Raw genomic sequence first — 21,400 nt, forward strand, 5'->3', positions numbered from 1 at the left:
TTCAAGAAGGTCACTAAAAGGAGAGGCATTAATACAGTATTACTACGATTTATTATGACCTTGAACAAGCCCTGAACAGAGAGGTCTGAGGGGGTAGAGTCCAGGTAGGACAGTACATTGTTCCCACTCTGCCCGTACTGTCCCTCCTGCTGGAACAAAGGACTTGAAGCCTCAAGGATCCCGAGAGGCCTCGTTCTCATTGAAAACTTCCCCGGTCTCCAATCTATAAAGACCTCTCCTGCCTCTAGCTGCCAACACTAAGTCTATACGGCCCTTCTCTGTACTTGGTTCTATACTATCTTGTTTTGCTACTTAAACACTTTAATAGGCAAAGGTACTGCCTCCAAAAAGAGATCATAAATAGCCTGAGGACAGACCCATGTTCTCCACATCTTTTGCACACCCACTGGGCAACCATTGTCAAAGAATTAAGCCAAACGTGACAATGCACTAGAGAGCCTTGGAAAAGTTTTCCACTTGCTCTAATATATATTAAAGAATGAACAAAAAAACAAACAAACAAAAAAACACCATAAATGAAAATGTCCAAAAACACAAAGATTTACACTGATCTAAAAATAAAGGCAAAGGAACAATCTGATTTTTCAGAAGGTAAATTCTGTTTCCATTATATGCAAAAATTCTACAGATAAATTAGGGGTAATTAATCAGCTCATAAAATAATTCACCTCAATGTGTGTCAAACTAGAAAGACTTTAACAGAAAATACTGATTTATAAGATTATAATCCGGAGTCACATTTTCATAAATTCAAATCTATTATCTTGCAAATGAAACCAATTTCAAGTCCCACCTCCTGGGGGCAGGGGTGAGGATTCTGGTTTTACTGTAAACAGAGTAATAAAGGCAATATAATGTTGTAGGAATACAACCACGGTACCACAAACCTACAGTGCCTCCTGCGGATAATCATACTGCTGAGCCCCTTCCCTTTATATTCCAAGAGACTGTGTGGCGGGTGTGTTTAGTCACAGCCTTTGTCCACGCTCATTCTTCAACAGGCATTTCTTGGCCTAACTGCCAGGCCCCACCCACAATTACTGGGGTTACAAAGGTGAACAGGCAGTACCTGTCCTGAGACGCTTGCAGCCCAGAAGAGAGCTCTAAATGGTAGAGGCCTCCTGGAGGAGACTGCAAGGGCAGAATGGTTCAGCTGTTCAGGCCTAAGACCTAACAGCCCTTTCCTCCCACATGCCAAAAAGCACCCTAATGAAACATACCCCAAACTGAGTTCTGGGTTTCCTCCCTAACATGTTTCCTCACCCACTGAAGCTGAGTGTGGTCAACGCCATCACTCCCATCTCCTCTAGAAACATCCACTTCCCCTTTCATTTTTCCTTCCAGCTAATAGTGAGTCACCAGGTCATGTAGAGAGGCTCTCTCAGAAGTTTCTGGAAACATTCTCATCACTGCACCACAGACAAAGCACTTGCTGAACCCAAACGGCCTGCTGGGCTGGGGCAGCAGTGGTTAAACCGGTTTCCCTGCCTCCAAACTCCTCTGGCCTAAGCTCTGTCTGCTACACTTCCCCTGCTGGGTTTCTTAGAGGGGGATCCTCCACCTCCTAAAGAAGCTCCCTGCCTCCAAAATAAAGTCCAGGCTCTTTACCCGCGGATCTTTCTCAGTCTGACCTCAATCTATCTTTCCCATGTGAACACCAGCAAAAACCCTGCCTGGGCTCTGGCCTCCAGGAACACTTGCCCTGACTTTCTGCAAACAGCACTGATGTGCAAGCCTCCAGCCCTTTGCTTCAGGCTGCTCTCTCTTCCAGAAATGGTCTTTCCTACTCCCTTCCCTGCTGAGAGAAGGGCTGCTCTGTTCAGGGCCCAGGTAAAATGCTTCCTATTCTGCAAAGCCTGCCTTGCCCCCAGTGCACCTAAAACCCAGGTGTTCCCACAGCACTTTCTATCTTGTAAACACATTTAGAGGCAATCACACCCAGAAATTATTCAAGTGCTTTTGTTCACTCAGGTATCCGTAGCACAGTCCCTGGCACCCAGCAGGCATTTAATAAGCACTCTCTACACGGACTGGAAACCCAGTGACAGGAAACTCATTCTCATGGCACTCACAATAAAACCGGGAAGTGGAACCTATGGAAAGTCGCTTGAAGCGCTGCGCGCCAATGCTGGCATGGACCTTCTATTCTTCCTCTTTCTCGTTTTCTCTCCTGCCTCCAGAGAGTCCTAATCCCTGAAGTTGACCGCAGGTGTGGACACCATGAAAATGACTTGCCATGAACATTATGGATAATTAAGTTGACCCCCGAAGAGGTGCTGGCCTCCCCCAAGACAAGTCTGAGAATCCCAATAAATCTCCAAACAGGTGAATGAACGGTGGCAGGTGGTATCATCGTGCACAGACTACTGGTTCTCCTGTCTGATTCAAGTTACTACCCCACCGTAGCTCCACCTACATACGCCACCCCAAACCACCCAAAAACAGTTTGCTAAGGGGTTGACCGTGGGCCAGTCAAACCTGAACAGAGAATGGAGAAGTGTCATGAAACTTCTTTCCTTTAAAAATTTATTACAATTGGAATTACATACACAGAATCAAGAAGGTCATTATTTCTGCATAAGAAATTTGAGCGGAGAATCAAAAGTAAAGATATGCCTAAAACCAACAGCTAGGAAGCCAAGAAGCCAAATAAACATGGCTGAAATCAATGTTAATCTATGGTTTTCTCTGCCCAAACCAGCACTAAAAATAACTCAGGGAAAGGAGGAATATAATATCTATCTTCAAATAGCTGCAGATTAAGAAATAATTCAACCCTAATCTAGCTGGGCACTATCATATTTCCAGGTACCCTAAAAAAAGTTATGGAGGAAAATATTTAAAAAAGAAAAATATAAATGTCATTCATAGTATCATCATTTACAAAGATAATACAATGTATCTTCAAACAGTGCAACATGGGAAAAAAGAGTTGTGAGGAAGCATATAAAAAACATGGTCAAGACAGGGACTATGTAAGAGCCCCCCAATCACAGATCCCCCCCCAGCAGTATGTCCAACTCTATCCTTCACCTCCAAATTATTCAATAACATCAACAGGAACAAGGTATAAATATCAGTAAGCTAAACACAGTTGCAAAATTGAAAGAACATTTCTTTGTCATATCGAGAAAACCAGGTCCCAGCAAATTTGGAGCAGAGAACTTTATGCCCTCTCTTCTAAGAGAAGAAACACCCACATTTTACAACTGGCATGATTCTGACAGACAACAGGCATCTTTTTTTTAAAGATTTATTTGTTTATTCATCAATGTGAGAAAGAAACATCAATCTGTTGCCTCTTGTACACGTCCAACTGAGGACCAAACCCACAAGCCAGGCATGTGCCCTGACCAGGAATTGAACCGGTGACCTTCCACCTTGTAGGACAACACCCAACCAACTGAGCCACACCGGTCAGGCAGACGGCAGGCATCCTGACATAAGGTCAAATGAAAAGTATACCCACATGAACTGTGCCCTAAATCAGCTAGGCAAATGGCTCTGAAAACAATAAATGTTAAGGAAAAGGTATGTCACAGGTCAGTCTCCAAAGTCAACTCTCACAAACAGCATCACTGGTCAAGCATAAGGAGTCAAAGTTTAAATCCTAAATACGTTAATGGCTCCACTAGCTACTAATGAATGGAGGTTTCACATTATCCAATGTTCCAAATACCTGACACCCACCCTCTGTGAATGAGAGCTCTCAATAAATACACAGGGTGGAGCCTGTGAATAGTCACTACACAGGCGATGCCCCCGTATCCTCCTTCCATGTGTCCGTCTCCTTACACTGTAAGTGCCACTGGGTCTTTGTCTTTTTGTCCACAGCTCTATTCCAGCTGGTATAACAGAACCTGACACATGGTAGAAGCTCATTCACTAAACAAATGATCCTGCTTCTATCTAGGAAACCAGCAAACAAAATAAGACTCTTATAATTTTACCCAAATTAAGAGTAAGGAGTGATTCCCAGGCCAGATAGCTCAGTTGGTTGGAGCAACGTCCTGATATGCCAAGGGTGTGGGTTTGATCCCTGGTCAGGGCACAGACAAGAAACAACCAATGATAAATAAGTGGAACAAATAGATGTTTCTCTCTCTCTCCCAAATCAATTTAAAGGAAGAGTAAAGAGTGAGGACCTCCTGTAACAAACAAAGGGGCATGCATCTTCATCACAACATACTGTGGCAGAACAGAAGCCCCCCCTTTGGATCTTAGGACAGTCAGTTATCCTTTGAATGAAATGAACCATGAGAGAAGAGTCATGCATTAAATGAGATATTCTACACGGGTTGCTCTACTTTCCAGGCTCTTACCAGTTTTATTTTAGAAGAAAGATTTTCTGGCAATTTTGTTCTTAGTTGGTTTGTTTCCTTGAATGTTGGTGGAAACCCACTCAGGAAAGCCAAATCTTGCATTAGCACTAGCCCAGGGACTTCTTTATCTGTTGTCTAAAACAAGAGCGGGTAAAACACAACTCACTTTCCACATCATAAGGATGGTGAAAACTAGCAAAGATCTACTGTATACAAGCTTCAAAGTAAGAATTAAGGTTACTTAAACCAACATGCACGAATACGAACAAGCTGGCCTCAGAGAAAAAGTAAGAATCAAAAAGCCTCTCACAGTAAAACAGAGCTTTATTACTCATTCTTGCCCTCTGGTCTACTGTAAAAACAAAGTTCATTTAAAATAACATACCAAATAGCCCCTCCAAACTGTCTGTTTGCTGTTCCCCTTGAACATTTCAGTGTGGGCATCTTCAACTACAATGAAGAATAAAATAAACAAGCCTATTAATGAATACGTAACTGCAACATCTGACAGGACAACGCATTCTGATAGCTGTTACAATAGTATAATACACAGTTTCAAAAAAGGGAAATTCGAGGAGACAAAACCCACCCAACAGAAGGGGATCAATGTAATTCAGTGCCTAATAAATCTTAAACTTCACAGTACGGAAGGAGAGATTCATGTGGGCAGCAGACTCGGAGATGGCAGACAGCTGGACAGAAATCACTGCTGTAGGAACAAACAGAAGGGGGCTCTTGCAAGCCGGGCCAGTGGCACTTAGATTAACAACAGGGACACACTGTAGGTCCTAGGGTTCCTCAGGAGTCACAGTGAATTCAGGTAATGCTGAAAAGAGCAGATCAACGTGGAGGCGGGGGTGGGGGGTGGGGGGGTGGTAGGGGGCGCTGGGAATGACAGTCCAACTGGCAGAGGTTTCTAAAACCTCAAACTGGCTGCTGACATTTGGGATCATGGAAAACAGGTGAAAGTTCAGATGGGTTGAATCCTGACCTTCAAAATGGGCACAGAAAGCCAGTTCTGCACATTATAGCCTGGCAAGATGGATGTCACTCCTGGATAAGGGTCTCAAATGTCCCATAAAAATACAGTTGGTGAGCACTGAAGAAAAGTTTCTGCAATATACTGCTTATCTTTAAAGCAAGCACTATGAGTTCATCATGAATAAGTGTGTCAGATGCACACCTACGTCTGTCTCTGTCTCTCTCACCAATGATATGGTGGGTTCTGCACTGATAGATCAGATAATTCTTATAGATGCCATGTATGCATTTGTACATGATCCCAACAACATAGTTAACAACACCCCACACCATCTTTATGGATACAATGGAAATACACGGGCTAGATCTCGAGTTGTATGGGTTATAATCAATTCTGAGTGGAGAGTGTGAAATTGCAAAGCCACGATCAACCTAGAGAGAAGTTTCAGAGTTCTGCCATGGGCTCGATCTTGTCCAACAATCCATTAAGGTTTGGCAGACACAGAAGACATGCTTGTGAGGTGTGGATTTACATAAAGTCGACAGAGAAGCTACTATCCTGGGTAATAGATGAAGGGTTCTCCTAGTTCTTACTATTTAGCACAATGAGCCCAATCCAGCAAAATAAAATCTCCTACAAAGGTAGGATTTTTAACGGGGCACCAAAAACCATCCACACAACCACAAATTAAAAGAGGTATTTGAACATTAGCACATGCAAGGTTTTTTCCCAAAACTTAAGAGTTTTAGTTGACAGTGACTTCAGTATTAGTCCTCAATGTGCTATGGCCACATTGAACTCCCATCCCAATTTTGTGCTGTTAAACAGAAGAGTACTAAAATAACAAAGGTAATCCTCCCAACACTGCCCCACCAGAAAAGCCTGTTGCACTAACCTCCAGAAAACCCAGAATCCAACCACTTCTCACCACCATTCTGATCCATGCCACCTTCCCTCCTGCCCGACTCAGTTCAACGTTTGCCCCTCCCCCAGTCTATCCCCACCACAGCTGCCAGACCGACCCTTTCGGAATGCAAGTCAGATCACATTACCCCTCTGCTCAATGCCCTCCAATGAGTCCTTATCAAACCTGGTTAAAGACGAAGTCCTTGTCACGGCTGCCAGGGCCTACACCACCTGTCCCTGTTATCTCCCTAGCTCATCTCTTGTCCCCTCTTCTCTTGTTCATTCTATTGCAGCCACAGCGGCCCCCCTGCTCTTCTCCAGACATGCCAGACACACCCCTTCCTGCCTCACAGCCTTCGCCCTGGCTGACCTGCTCCACCTGGTTCACTCCTTGCTCACCTTCTTCAAAGTTTCACTCAGAAATCCCCTTCTCAGTGAATCTGCCCCGATCACCCAGTTTCCCTGGCTTAATTTTTCTCTACGGCACTTATCTTCTACAAATAATATGTTTACTTGTAGGTCTGTCTCTTTCTACCAAAATGTGGACTCAGTGAGGGCAGGGGTTTTTTTTTTCCCCCATCTGCTCACTGCTGCATCTTCACGCTGTGAAGAGTACCTGGCACACAGTACGCACCCAACAAACATTTGTTAGATGAACGGTCAATTTGCAGAATGATCCACACTGAAATAGAATGTTCAATTCCAGCTGACACACTTTGAAAGTAACAGAAACTACTGCTCATTCTGAGAAGAGCAAAGTAGGACACAGCCAAGCCCCTAAGACACAGCTAAAGAAACAAGAATGAAAAGAAATGTCATATGGGAAAAAAATTACATTAGTTCTGTAGAACCGAGAGGGGTACAGACTGAACCAGTGTGAGGGACCTGTAAAGAAGCACTTTGCAGTTCCTTTTAAAAGTCAACATAGTCCAGAAGTGAAATGAATTGTCACAGAGGAAATTCACTTCTGATACATCAAAGGGGAAAAGCTTGACCGCTCTGCCGAGCAGACCCAAAATCTAGGTCCAGGCCTGAGGGCTGGACAGTCTGCTCTAGCGGACCATTGATAGCAGTCCAGTAGAGTAGAGGGCTGGCTGGATAGGGTAATGTTCGAATGATAGAGTCTAAGACACAAGTGAGGAGAAGCAGAAATGACACACTTGAGAAGGAAAAGAAAATGTAAATGGCTCTTGATAATTAACTAGAAAAAGGTTAAGTGAGATAAATGAAATGTCAAGTATGGCCACACAGTGTTCATCTAAATCAGAGGTTGGCAGCCCACAGCCAATTCTAGACTCTGCCTGTGTTTGTATGGGCCCCAGGAAACAACAGTTTTCACAGTTTAAAAAGGTCAAATGATAAATTCTTATATAAATACCTATACAACATTTGCCATTTTGGCTGTGGCCCAGAAAACCTAAAATATTTACTATTTGGTCCTTTAAGAAAGGATTTGGCAATCCCTGATCAATACAATTGAGGATGGTAAAGAGTGAGTTTGTGACCCACTATAAATGTAAGCTCATGAAGGCAGGAATGTGTCCTTGTTGTTTTCTGCCGTTTCCCTGTTCCCTAGAACAACAACCAACTCAGAGCAGGGGACCAACAAGCCTTTACTGAGTGAATGACTATAATGCGTAGAACAGTCAAACAGAAACCCAAGTAGGAATTCAACAGCGTTTTGAAGTCTACGGTTCACTACTGATTTCACTTATCAAAATTCACAATCTTTTTAAGTTTTTACTACATTATAAAATTAGTAGACAAAAATCCAAGATTCTTTCCACAGATGTTATAACTGAGTTATAATTGTTAGCATATCGGCATTCCTTTTTTTATTCAGACAAAATGCCATCAGAGTACCTTAATTTAAGGAAATCTTAATTTAAAAAACTAGCAAATAAAACAGGTAACTTACTATAATTTGTCAAAGATTATCCCTTTACTTTCCCTATACATATTTAAAATAACACTTAAGTTACAAAAAAACCTTAAGTTATTTACACTAAATTGTCCAAGAACAGATCTACAGTGTGCAGGGGGAGAGATCTATACTTGGAAAGATTATACTTTCCTGTCAAATTATAAATAGTTGTTAAGTACTTGGAAGTGAGCACATGTCAGATACTGCTCAGGATACAAACTGGTGCAGGAGGGCCGAGGTGTCTGCTCAGTAAAGACCTGAGATGAGAACACCAGAGACTCCAGTGCAGTCAAAGGGAAGTTGTAAGCTAGGTTACGAGTATTACAGGAATGTGGAAAGGTAAACATAAAATCACTGTGGATGTACTAGTCCAGGATCTTCATGAAGGAGAAAGAATGTGAGACGGAGAAAGAAGGAGATGGGCTAGGAGGGGAAGAAGGAAGGAACAGCAGGCAGGACCAGGCATGTGTGAAGACAGGGCTTTGAGGAGAGGCAAGAGACAGGGGTGCGAAGATCAATGGGCAAAATAAAAGCAATTAACACTGAATACTGAACACTGGGAAAAGGAGTTTGTATCTGTGAAAAACAAGTATATACCACTACACTATTCTCTTTAGAGGGGAGTGAACTGATAAAGCACAGTTTCTGACTTCTTGTATATACAGTTGTATGCTAGACAGAGTAGAGAATTTCGCTGAGTAGTGAGGTGTCTAGGACTGGAGTCTGTGTAAAGGAATTCAGTCTGGCGTAGAGGAAACAAGAAAGGTAAGAATCTAAGAATCACCTGCAAAGAATAATCAAAGAAAAGAAAAATCAAATAATGAGATTATTAGTTATGGAGGTCAAAATTAAGAATGGGACAAAGATAGTTCCAAAGATTCAGCAGGGAGCTATAACCCTGAAAGCATGGGAGCCTGAGACTCAGTTCGGTAAGGGCAACATCACAGTTCTCATTTTACTTAAGTGAAAAACAGCCTCCAAGTAGAGAGGTTCAGTGCAGAGGAAGTTTAAGAGGTAAGAGGCTCAGCAAGAAGTGCAGGTATGGGGTTCACAGGCTAAGTGGGAGTAAAGGCTCTCTAAGGATGAGGGTACGATTTTATGGAAGTAATTACAGTTTAATTTCAATTCCATAACCTGGGCAAATCAACCATATAACCAGATGCTTCAGACTGTAAAGTATGAATGCTCCAGGTATGTTCTATACAAATTGCAGAAAACAACCTCATTGAGTAGTTAATGTGGTTTAAAAAAAAAAAAAGCATCCAGAATCACTGGGAGCCAAGAGAGTAAGGTAAATGAGAGAGTACCGGGCTGAAGGTCCTGACCTTCAGCACAGAAAGCACGTGCAATACACAGAGTAAGACGCATGCAATCCTTCTCTGAGGTTACAGCTGAGATGAAATGGCAGCTTTTTGCTTCTCTTTTTATTTCTTTAAAATTGCATCACTTCTGTTCTACTCAGAATTTTTCAATTCAAAACACCCAATGATAACATGAGTTTAAAATACCCACAAGAAGACCTTACCATTCTTAGTACTGTCGAAAACAACAACTGAAACATTAGTGGAAGGGTTTTTAGGTTTTGCAACATTGAATACATCACTGGCAGCATGAAAAGAAGGGTAAAGAGATGGTAGGTCCTTCAATGTAATGTTGGCCGGCAGGGCTGGGTCCAGAACGAGCATCGGCACCTTAATGCAGTGTGTCAGCAAACATTCCAGCTGCTTCTCACTGCAAAGGAACACCAACATGCTCACAACTCCATTCCTGAAAAATCAATCAACACTAAAAAGCTTGTTGGTACTACTAAACTTTCCAGCTGTTTCTCTATAGCCTATTTAAACATTACAATATTTTAATAAACAAGGAATTTTATCTCAAGAAGAGTTAGCATAGTAAGCAAGTACGATATATAAAATCATTAAATGAGTGCAAATCTAAATATAGAGCCTTCAAATTTCTATTAATAAAATAACTGCCACCAGAATTTACTAACTCAAAGTGGCATAAGAAATAAACATTTCATTACTATCATTTCAAAGATTATTCATAATTCCAGTGAAACCCACTATCAGGTTGATTAGGAAGCAGACAAATTCTGGTGGACAGAGTGTCGCCATACTAGACAATTTACCAAATCCGATTCGGATACAACTAAATACATTGGATAGGACACAGTATTGATGCAAACAAAAACAAATGGGACAGGTTCTAAGATGACTCAATGTTAGAAATACCCAGAATAAACATATTATCTAAACAAACGAAAGGGCAGAGGACGCAGCTAGACAATTCACAAAGTGGGAGTTGTGTCTAGTTAATATATAAAACTATCCAACCTCACTAATAGTCAAAGGAATGCAAAAGAAACAATGAGGTATCCCCTTTTGTTTAAATGTGCATCCCTCAAAAAATGGTGACTTAATATTAGTGCTAGTAGAGTAAACCTACTCGTCTCCAAAACTGCTGGCGTCACTCTAAATGGGTATTTGCCATTTACTCTCTGAAAATCAATTTGGTTGAATATCCATGTAGTATTAAACATACATATGCTTCTTCCTCAGTGGTTTACTTTTCTGAACCTAGTCCAAGTCAGAGAAGAGAAACAGGAAAAGCAAACCCACACACAGAAAATGCCACAGACCCACATAAAATGTCACACGGTACTGACGAAAGTGAACATACATAAGTACCCAACATTTGGTGTATTATACTGCAGTTACTTTGTAGGGTATTATACAACTTCTACAACTGCAGAGTAAGAAGCATAAAGATAATTTATCAATATAGAAATATGTATGATGGCATAAAATTTAAAAAATACGATAGGAGAAAAAATACCCATAGATGATAAATTATAACTATAAAAATATGGTTGCAGCCCTGGCTGGTGTAGCTCAGTGGATTGAGCGTGGGACTGCGAACCACACAATCGCGGTTCGATTACCAGTCAGGGCACATGCCTGGGCTGCAGGCCAGTTCCCGGTGGGGAACTCACAAGAGGCAACCATACACTGATATTTCTCTCCTCTCCTTCCCTTCCTCTCNTACAACTGCAGAGTAAGAAGCATAAAGATAATTTATCAATATAGAAATATGTATGATGGCATAAAATTTAAAAAATACGATAGGAGAAAAAATACCCATAGATGATAAATTATAACTATAAAAATATGGTTGCAGCCCTGGCTGGTGTAGCTCAGTGGATTGAGCGTGGGACTGCGAACCACACAATCGCGGTTCGATTCCCAGTCAGGGCACATGCCTGGGTTGCAGGCCAGTTCCCGGTGGGGAACTCACAAGAGGCAACCATACACTGATATTTCTCTCCTCTCCTTCCCTTCCTCTCTGAAAAAAAAAAAAGATAAATAAATAAAATCTTTAAAATATATATATATATATATGGTTGCAAAGGGAGTAATAAAACGATCATAGCTGTTGAATGAGGGCCATAAAATTCTATGAGGTTTTTTTTCATTTTCCTCTCAACCGCTCTGGGTGTTACATCATTACTTGAACCTAAGAGACATTTAAAAGTAACAGCATTAAGAGTAATATGTATAAATAAATATACATAATTAACATGATTCAGACCGTACTTCTGGATCTCAAAAATGCTCAGAATCACTTTTCTAAAGACAACTTTTATTTTCAGACTTTATTTTCAGATTAGTGGGGAAGTGGCTGTTAACAAAGATTTCTACTTCTCGGTGAGACGGTCTTGTTTTAAGGACTTAAGCCAGGTATGATTCAAATCAAGATATGCATATCTAATTTTTTTTATCTAGCTAAATTCTTGTCCCAGTCCTCAAATAAAAGACATATAGCTTTTTAACAGCATTTAAAGAGAAAGAAATATACATTGAGCCCATAATTAAAGCATGGATATGAATGAAGTCCCTGAGTATAAGTTAAAGTTTAAGTGGACCAAGAGAACAAACAGAGACAGACTGATGGGGATGATGGAGAAGAATAACCCTTGTAACCCCCGCAAGAAAGGGTAAAGCTTTGGTTAGCTATGACCCAAATAACTAGAGTTCTCAGTCAACTACCCCTTTGACACTGCAAAACTTCCCATCTAATGGATGCATGTAATTTGGGGGTCAAAAACTAGCCAAAGAGGATTGAACAGAAGCAAAAGAGTAAATACAAAATACTGTATTCCCAACAAACACAACTGAGAACTCGGAATTTCACTTCAATCCTTCAATTTTTATTCCTGAGAGGCAACTCAAATTGCTTACCTCTTCTTAGTTGGTTCTGTTGTGTTCTTGCCAAGGATTTCTCTAATGAAAGAGAAAAATATATTTCATTACATATGCATGGACGCTAGCCCTAAATGTGAGAGATGACTTGTAGCACTGATTTTAATATTGAAGGCATGTAATAAATTACATATTTCAGTGAAATGTGACCAACAAAAATTATCATGTACCTTCAATAGTAACCACAACAGTTTACTTAAAACATAAGCTTTTATACTTTACTAGTAAAACATGGTACCAGGCTACCAATGCTGTTTTCATGCACTGGGAAGGTCGTGTATTACTCTCTAACACTGAGAGAAGAAGATTCTTTGCTGTAGTATCATCTGGCCAATGACCTGCAGCTGGGGTACACCCATAACATTCATAAAGAAGTGAATGGACTAGTTCTCAGCAAATATTCCCGAGGAATCAAAGGGGAATTTACATCAGCCAGGTCTGTCCCTAGCACTGAAGTCTCTCTAGAAGCTCACTGTGCCTTTCTCAGAGAAAGTTAAAAAAAAAAAAGGTCAAGATTCCGTATCAAGCCCTGGCTGGTGTGGTTCAGTAGAGTGGGCACTGGCCTGCAAAATAAAGGTCACTGGTTCAATTCCCTGTCAGGGCACATGCCTGGGTTGTAGGCCAGGTCCCTATTTGGGGGCAAATGAGAGGCAACCAAGTAATGTTCTTCTCACACATGGGTGTTTCTCTCCCTCTCTTCCTCCTTTTCCCTCTCTCTGAAAATAAATAAAATCCTTTTTAAAAATCCCATATCAAAAAATCACCAAAGTTTCTAGTTCCATAGTATACAAATTGATATTAAAAGGAATTTGAGATGCAGAATTTTATTTGGATAGCACTGTAAACATCACTTTACCCTTCTGAGCTGTACTGTTACTTGTACTTGTAGAACTTCCTGTGTTTTGTTTTTTCAAATCTCAGTTGTACCTCATTGCCTTCTGCTCCTCTTCCATCTGTTCCCTGACTTGCTGGAGTTCCTTCAGCAGTTCAAGGTCGGTGCCATTCACCCAGGTGTACACCACGTCGATCGGCATGGGCAGACAGAGCCTAGGGCAAACCCATAAATCCTCCAGCTCATATGCATTTTTCCAGTATGTTTGGGAATAAGAGTATGTTTAAACTTAGAAGCTGTGAAAACACCCAATGAGAAGGTAATCCCACCACGGCATGTTTTCAAACTGGAGCTGATAGAGGTCGAGAACCTTCTTTATGCAGTTTATGTGCTTGGTGTAGTTATTAGCATTGCTTGATCCTCGCAACCACCTTGGAAAGTTGCTGCTATCGCTCCACATTTAAGATTGGGGGTGGGGGAGGTCTTAGAAGCTCACATTAATCTGCTACATTCTCAGTTTAGCAAAAACTGGTATACAAATGCAGCCATAGAAAAAAATTAGAAGCTTAAAATTAAGCCAAAAAAGAGTTATCAAGCAATCAAGAGTGAAGACCTAACTCCATCTGTTTAATGCCGCAGCCTTCCTGCTCCTTGCTACTGCCAAGAACTAGAATACCCTCCCACCCCCATCCCCACACGTAAGCTCCAAGAAAGCAGGAAACTTCCCTGTTTTATTACCTGAAGTACCCAACTGATCAGAACAGTGCCTGGCACATAGAAAGAAGCTCAGTAAGTATTTGCTGAATGAGTCAATGATTTCTGTGAGACAACAGCACAGAAAAACTCCCCAAACCTGCTCCATTTTTTCCTTATGATCTTATCCTCAAGGAGCCAGGCAGGCTTTTGATTCTGGAGTATCCCGCCTATTCCTCATCTTAGTGTTTTTGCTCGCTGTTCCCCTACTAAAAGCTTTTTCCCCCTTTTACCAACTTACCAAAATCCTACCCATGTTACAGGGTTTGCTCTGGACCTATGACACAGGAGTTCACAGTGACAATATGGCATGTGTTCTGGATGCTTCGGTTTCCAGTTTGGCCTTTTGTAAGTAATGGTATGCCACAGTTTTTGTTGTTGTTGTTTGTTCTGAGGTTGTTTTTTTAGGCCAAGCTTTGGTCTTCCTCACAGGGGTCAGGCATAGGCTAAGGCCCAGAGTACTGTGAAGCGCTCCAAAGGCTGACCAGAACAGTACATCTTTGCTGGTGGCTACAATCATACCACCCAGAGCAGGGGTAAATATCTCAGGGGAAAATAAATGTAGTTTGGTAGATAAATCTCTCATATTACAAAAGGAACAAAAAAGAGATATAATAACCACTTTTAGCTTAAAATGAGCAGATGAGACGATAAGAGGAAGGGAGTGTCTATCCATTCACCCAATAAAGGGTGAGCATTTAGTATGTGCTAGATACTGTTCTAGATGCTGGGGATCCAGCAATAAACTAAACAAAACTCGGCCCTGGCTGGTGTAGCTCAGTGGATTGAGCACGGGCCTGCAAACCAGATGATGGTGGTTCGATTCCCAGTCAGAGCACATGCCTGGGTTGCGGGCCAGTTCCCTGAGGGGGACGCATGAGAAGCAGCCGTGCATTGATATTTCTCTCCCTCTCTCCTTTCCTTCCCCTCTAAAGATAAATAAATAAAATCTTAAAAAAAAAAAATAAACAAAACTCAAATCTGTGTCTTCACAGAGGTTACATTCCAGAAAGGTGAAAACGGGAAGATGATGTTACGTTATTTTAAAAAAAACAAAGCAGAAAATGGGAATACAAAGTATGCCTCTGGGGGAGGTCAGGATTAAACAGGGAAATCAGAAGTGGCCTGACTGGATGGGGGTGTTTCAGCAAAGATGGGAAGGACGGGAAGAAGCAAGGCATGAGGGTAACCGGGAGAAGGATGGTCCAGAAAAAGGCAACACTTCGCTCAAATGCCCGGCGGACACCTATCTAGCATGGTGACAGGCCAGTGTAGCAGAGACACTGGGAGCAAAGAGAAGAATATAAAAGGAGGTGGCACTAAATAGGTACCAGGGGACCCAGAACTCCACGGGAATAAGGAGGAATCACCTCACACTCAGGCATATATGATCATCAGCATCTACCAACCCTCCTGCTGAGGTTCCCCACCGCCTGCAAATTAAAATCTGAACTCCTGCGTAATCTGCACCCCGGGTTCTAGACACTCCAATTGTATACCCTTACCCAAACAGGATGAGAGCCTGCAGGTTTCTGTGCCTTTGAGCATGCTTCCCTCTCAAGGGAAGCTAGAATTATCTAGCTAGAATTAACAAGCTAGAATTATCTTCTCTCACGCTTCTTTCATCCACTTCCTTCTTCCATCCACTTCCTCCTTTCCCAGTCGCTATGCCTCTTCCTTCTCCTACCACCAAGAAAATGTACCACTTAACAGGCAGCTTCTCCTGTGCTTTGTACACTAAGGAATCCTGGGTACACTGTGTCGCACTATTTTTTATGCCTGTCTATCTTCCACTAGATGGAGTATCTCTAGGGCAAAAATGTTACCATGCGTTCTGTGCCCTGCTTCATTATTTCCTCTCCGTCCTTTAGCTTCAGGCTCTTCGCCTACTGTGATTGTGTGAGCTTCCTTGTGTGGGGTTTTTCCTGCATTTATCTATATCACAGTTCTCAAATGTTATTAGGTATCAAAATCATCTGTCAAATTTATAAAACAGATTTATAAACAGATCGCTGGGCTCCAGAATTTCTAGCTAACTCATTAGATCTGGACCAGGGCCACAGAATACGCATTTCTAAAAGGCAATGCCAATGCTACTGGTCTGGAAATGCACTTGAAAACTGCTGATTTATATGTGAGTTACACATACCTGTTAACTATCAGTTCATTCCCTCGACATATACATTGGTCTTCTCCATTTAAAAAAACATGCCTCACATTACACTCCCATAAATTATTCAAGGTCTTCTCACTCTCAACTTCTCAGGTTGCTCAGATTGAAAATTAATTTTAAAAAACTGCTTAAGGCCCTGGCTCATGTGACTCAGGGGACTGAGTGCCAGCCTGTGGCCTGAAAGGTCCTCAATTCAATTCCTGGTCACACACCTGGGTTTCGGGCCAGGTCCCCAGGTGGGGGTGTGCAAGAGGCAACTGATCCATGTTTCTCTCCTCTTTCTTCCTCCTTTTCCCTCTCTCTAAAAAAAAATTAAATCTTTAAAAAATAAAAAACTGCTTAAGTGATATATTTTTAAAATGTTAAAAAAAAAAGAAGAAAAAAACTCTGCACATTCCAAACCTTTCCTGTAAAAGTAATTATCTGCTACTAAAGATTTTTAAATAGAATTAAGAGATATCTATATATGTTCAATTGGGGAAAACAATGTAAGTATATAATTCATTTATGTACAGGTTCTTCTAATAAGTCTGTATTATATGGTCAATTTAATGCTTTGGTGTTAAACTAACAAACCTAAGGAGATCGTGTGATTTCCTCCAGGTCAGTGACTCAACTGTGTTTCTATGAGACAGGGTCACAAGGACCGTGAGTCTTTCGTTCTAACTATGAGACAATCTTAGTTTCCAGACAAGAAGGAAGTCTTTGTCTTAGACTGAAGACTATATAAGCTACCTGTGACTCAAAAACAAAGCGTGGTGACAGTGACACACTTGTATTTTAATCAGTTTAGTTTAAATGAGTAAAAAAGCACTTAGTCCCTTGATTCTACATTCTGTAAAGTAGGTAAGAAAACCTAGAACTTAAATAGTATCTTAGAAGCAAAGAGTTGGGAGAGATTTTATACTTAATCCAATATGTACATTTTAAAGATGACAAAATTGAGCCCCAAACTGATTTAATGCCTCAAAATTAGGAGCAGTAAATAATTTATATATTCACGTGTTACTGACATAGAATGGGATTTTCTTTTTTCATTCAGGGCAAATAACATTAAAAAGACTTATGTACAACAACGAAATTTCCTATACACATTACGGTATTTAAAGAGATACTAGAACATGTGATATGTTAGATATGATCTATTTACTTGTCATCCTCAAAAATTAGGCAATTTTGAAACATCCCTGCATAAAAATCTATGGTTTCATGCAATCAAAAATCAGGAAAAGAAATATTTAACATACATGCAAAAAATTCTTTGAAAAAGAACAAGAATATTTGATTAAAACTCAGCACTTGGGTTTTCTAAGTTGCTTTTCCTTCTAAAATATTTGAAGCCCATAGGGCAGGGATTTATACAACTGCACCACCAGCACCCAGCACCATGTAAAGCACAGTGGGTTGGATAGGTATGTGACAAATGGTTGAATTAAAAAAAAAAAGAATCCATGTTGAGCACTTGGTGTTATTAAAAACAAAATTGAAGAAGCAGAAAAATTGTATTTCATTAAGAATCCAGCAATGCAATAGTTCTCAAAGTGTGAGCATCAGACCAGCAGCTTCCCGTATCACCAGCGAACATGTTAGAAATGAACATTTTTCTGAGCCCCTCTCAGACATACAGCCTAAGACACTCTGGACCTGGGGAGAGACTATGCTTTCTCAAGCCTTCTATGGGATTCTGGCCCACACTACAGTTTGAGAACTGCTACATTAAGAAAATGGTTCTCAGCCCTGGCTGGTGTGGCTCAGTGGATTGAGTACCGGCCTGAGAACCAAAGGGTCACTGGTTTGATTCCCAGTCAGGGCACATGCCTGGGTTGCAGGACAGGCCCCCAGTTAGGAGCATAGGAGAGGCAAACACACATTGATGCGTCCCTCCTACTCTTTCTCCCTCCCTTCCCCTCTCTAAAAATAAATAAATAAAATCCTTGAAAAAAAAAGGAAAAATGGTTCTCAAGCTTTTTTTCCCCAGAACTTCCACACTCTTAAAAATTATTAAGCTATCCAAAAAGCTTTGCTTATAGGTTATAACTATCCACACCTGCCACATTTAAAAATAAGACATTTTAGAATATTCATTAATTCATTTTAAAACAAAATAAACCCTGTCACATGTCAACTATTTATATGAATAAGTTTTAAATAAAAATAAGTGTCACCAAAACAAAAAGAAAAATTTAGTGAGAAGAGAGGCATTGTTTCACATTTCTGCAAACCTCTTTAGTGATTTAGCAGAAGATAGCAAGCACCTCAAATCTCCAGTATTCACTCTCTCCCATTATGCTGTTTTCGCTGAAGTATATATTAAAAAAAAAACAAACAAATAGACTCACACAGATATGAAGTCAGAAAGAGGAGTACTTTAACAATCTTTTCAGATAATACTGGATATTCTTCTCTGCTGCTACACCAAAATAAGCGGTTTCTTAAAAATAGTTGCCATGTGGAATCTAAAACCACACTCATGAATTTTTAATCATTAAAAATAGTTGCCATGTGGAATCTAAAACCACACTCATGAATTTTTGTACTTTTGTATGAAAACCCATTGGTCTTCCTTGGGCTGTGAATGGCTCTTTGACCCATGTAATGTTTGGTTATCTGGACAACAGTAGCATGCAGTGATATGCAGATCTGCTGAACAGTGGTGCACTTCCTTAAGTTTCTTATATAATATTAACAAATGGGATTCTTTGGATAATGCCACAAATCCAATAAGTCTACAACATTGTGAAGCCGGTGAGCTCACAGCGGTGGAAACAAGTTTTCCAAAATTCTAATTTTCACTCAGAAGTTCAAACTTTACCACTGACAAAAAATACTACTATTTGCTTTCCTTCAAGACAAGATCGCTTTGTTCACTGTCAAAAAAATACCTGCCCAACAACCAAGTCTGATTAAGCATGCTTGAATTTGTCCTTTCAAGTTATAACAATGGTGTTTTTTAAAAGTTTTTTATTGTTGTTCAAGTACAGTTTTCTGCCTTTTCCCCCCACCCCAGCCCAACACTTACGCACCCCCTCCCCACTGTTATTGTCCATTTGTCCTTTATAATTGTTCCTGTAAACCCTTCACCCTTAAACCCTCCTTTCCGCGGGGAGGAGTGCTTGGCATGAGGGTGCTTGGTGAATGGGATTCACCCTTTTCCCCTGAAATTCCCTCCCCTCTCCCCCCTGGTCACTGTCAGCCTGTTCTCAATTTCAGTGTCTTTGGTTATATTTTGTTTGTTTGTTTGTTTTGTTGAGCAGCACAATTTACAATAGCCAAGTGCTGGAAGCAACCTAAGTGCCCGTCAGTAAATGAATGGATCAAAAACCTATGGTACATTAACACAACAGAATTTTATGCAGCAGAAAGAAAGAAGGAGCTCCTACCTTTTGCGACAGCATAGATGGAACTGGAAAGCATTATGCTGAGTGAAATAAGCCAGGCGGTGAAAGACAAATACCATATGATCAAATTATAACAATGGTGTTTCATGAAACAGAAGAGCCAGTTCAGTGGCAACGCAAACACCCACCCCAGGGCTTTTCCTAAAAACAGTCCCCATGCAGTCAGGTGCTTTATGCTTCCTTCCCCTTTCATCACACAGACATTAAAGAAATGTTTACTCAGAGGGTCAAGATATAACCAAATCAATAATTTTCTGCCCCTTCATCATGAACATGTTTAAGTGAAACTAGCCTTTTTTCTTGCCCCTGCAAAGATGCAGTGATACAGAGGACAATGACTCATGCTAAGGAAGGTGTGGCAATTTTACCCACACTGCTCTTATTCCATCTGTGCTAAAGTCAACAGAGTGACAAAGCAAACAACACCTTAGTATGGTTATAAAAATCGTGTGGGTTTCACAGATCTCCAGAGGCCTATGGAAACTGCTGTTTTAAGAGACCTTAAAAGAAAGCTCTAGTGTTTCCCTACTTCACTAGTTACTTGGCTACAAGATGCCTCCTTTGTCAGACGACAAAATTCTTTACAGCAGATAGTGACAGAGAGGGTCTTTTAGAAAGGGTCTGAAACAGGGTAGGGCTCAAAGATCCAATCTTCACTGAAGGGGCAAATTCAGGGCGCCATTCATACGTAGGGTACTTTAAGGGCCAAAGCAAAGAGCACAGCTTTAGGTCAACTCAAGAAATCCTACAACCTCTCTTCACTAAGATCGTGAGGAGTATAACACGACATACATCTAATTAGCACAGTTATTTTTAAAACTACTCACTTGATAGAAATCACTAGGCGCTCAAAGCAAGGGAACGAAGCGACAAGGAAGTGCTTCTAAGCAGGGGACAAGGGCTCCAGAGGAACCAGTGACACACCGGTCCTCAGCAAACTGTCAAAGTGTGTCAGTTAACACCAATTATTACTTGTCGTTTCATTAGGTTTTCTGGTTCAGTGAGTTTTCTGCTGTGTCAATTGACATCAATGATTACTTTTAGCTCCATTGGGTTTTCTGGTTCAGTGAGAGTAGAGGGAAGGATTTATGGGATCTGCCCCCAGGGGGAAATGACAGTCAGGATCTCCGGTTATGGCTTCTGACATTGAGACCAAGGTCTTTCGAGAGGTTAAGTACCTTGGCAGCTACCCCACATTTGGTGTTGTCCCCTCTTGCTCCTTGCCCTGGGCTGGTCAGCTGTATGCCATTACAACAGGAAGGAGAGTTGGTGGATACTGCTTGCAGTAGATGGATCAAAAAGGACAGGGTCCTGTATTTTTGAAAGGTGGGATGATGATGACCAGAAGAATCCAAAACAAAAACTCACTAGCCGTGGTTCCTCTGGGTGAGGGGAAATCCAGCAGGGAAAGAGAGAGGCTTTACATTTTATTTCTGTGTTGTTCGAATTGTTGTCACCACAGACACGTATTGCTTTTAGGATATAACACAATGTAAAGTAATACTTGTATAGACAAAAACTGAAAAGAGCCTGTGTGATTCATTTTAGCTGCAAGAAGGGAAGGAAGACACTGAAAAAGATTGCTCCCACCCAGGTGTGTCTTGTGGGGGAGGAAAACTCTCCAAAGAAAAGAAAGGTTAAAGGCGACATTCAAGAATGGCTGCCCCCAGAAGCTTGGCCTTGAGAAGCCAAAGATCCAACCTGTGAGGTTGTTTGCTCCTTCCCAGAGCAAGGCAGCAAGACGACCACAAGGGCAGGTGAGGGCCCAGCCCTGGTGGCTATGATGGGAATGGCCCTGGTTAACAGAGTGATGTCAAGCAGAGA

The 21,400-nt window shown here is 41.1% G+C and overlaps 1 protein-coding gene across 1 annotated transcript in view; it reads right to left on the bottom strand.

The window, feature by feature from the left end:
* The window catches only part of GNPTAB (N-acetylglucosamine-1-phosphate transferase subunits alpha and beta), a 64,553-nt gene that overhangs the window by 28,609 nt on the left and 14,544 nt on the right, over nt 1–21,400 (bottom strand). The window contains exons 3-7 of the mRNA XM_037068036.1: nt 13,348–13,467; nt 12,400–12,441; nt 9,681–9,886; nt 4,729–4,793; nt 4,344–4,478 (exon numbers count right to left, since the gene is read on the bottom strand). Coding sequence (XP_036923931.1) covers nt 4,344–4,478; nt 4,729–4,793; nt 9,681–9,886; nt 12,400–12,441; nt 13,348–13,467 — 568 coding nt within the window. The remainder of the gene's footprint in view (nt 1–4,343; nt 4,479–4,728; nt 4,794–9,680; nt 9,887–12,399; nt 12,442–13,347; nt 13,468–21,400) is intronic.

Source organism: Sturnira hondurensis, unplaced genomic scaffold (genome assembly GCF_014824575.4).
Source record: "Sturnira hondurensis isolate 20B ecotype Veracruz unplaced genomic scaffold, ASM1482457v3 Scaffold0017436, whole genome shotgun sequence".
NCBI lineage: Eukaryota > Metazoa > Chordata > Mammalia > Chiroptera > Phyllostomidae > Sturnira > Sturnira hondurensis.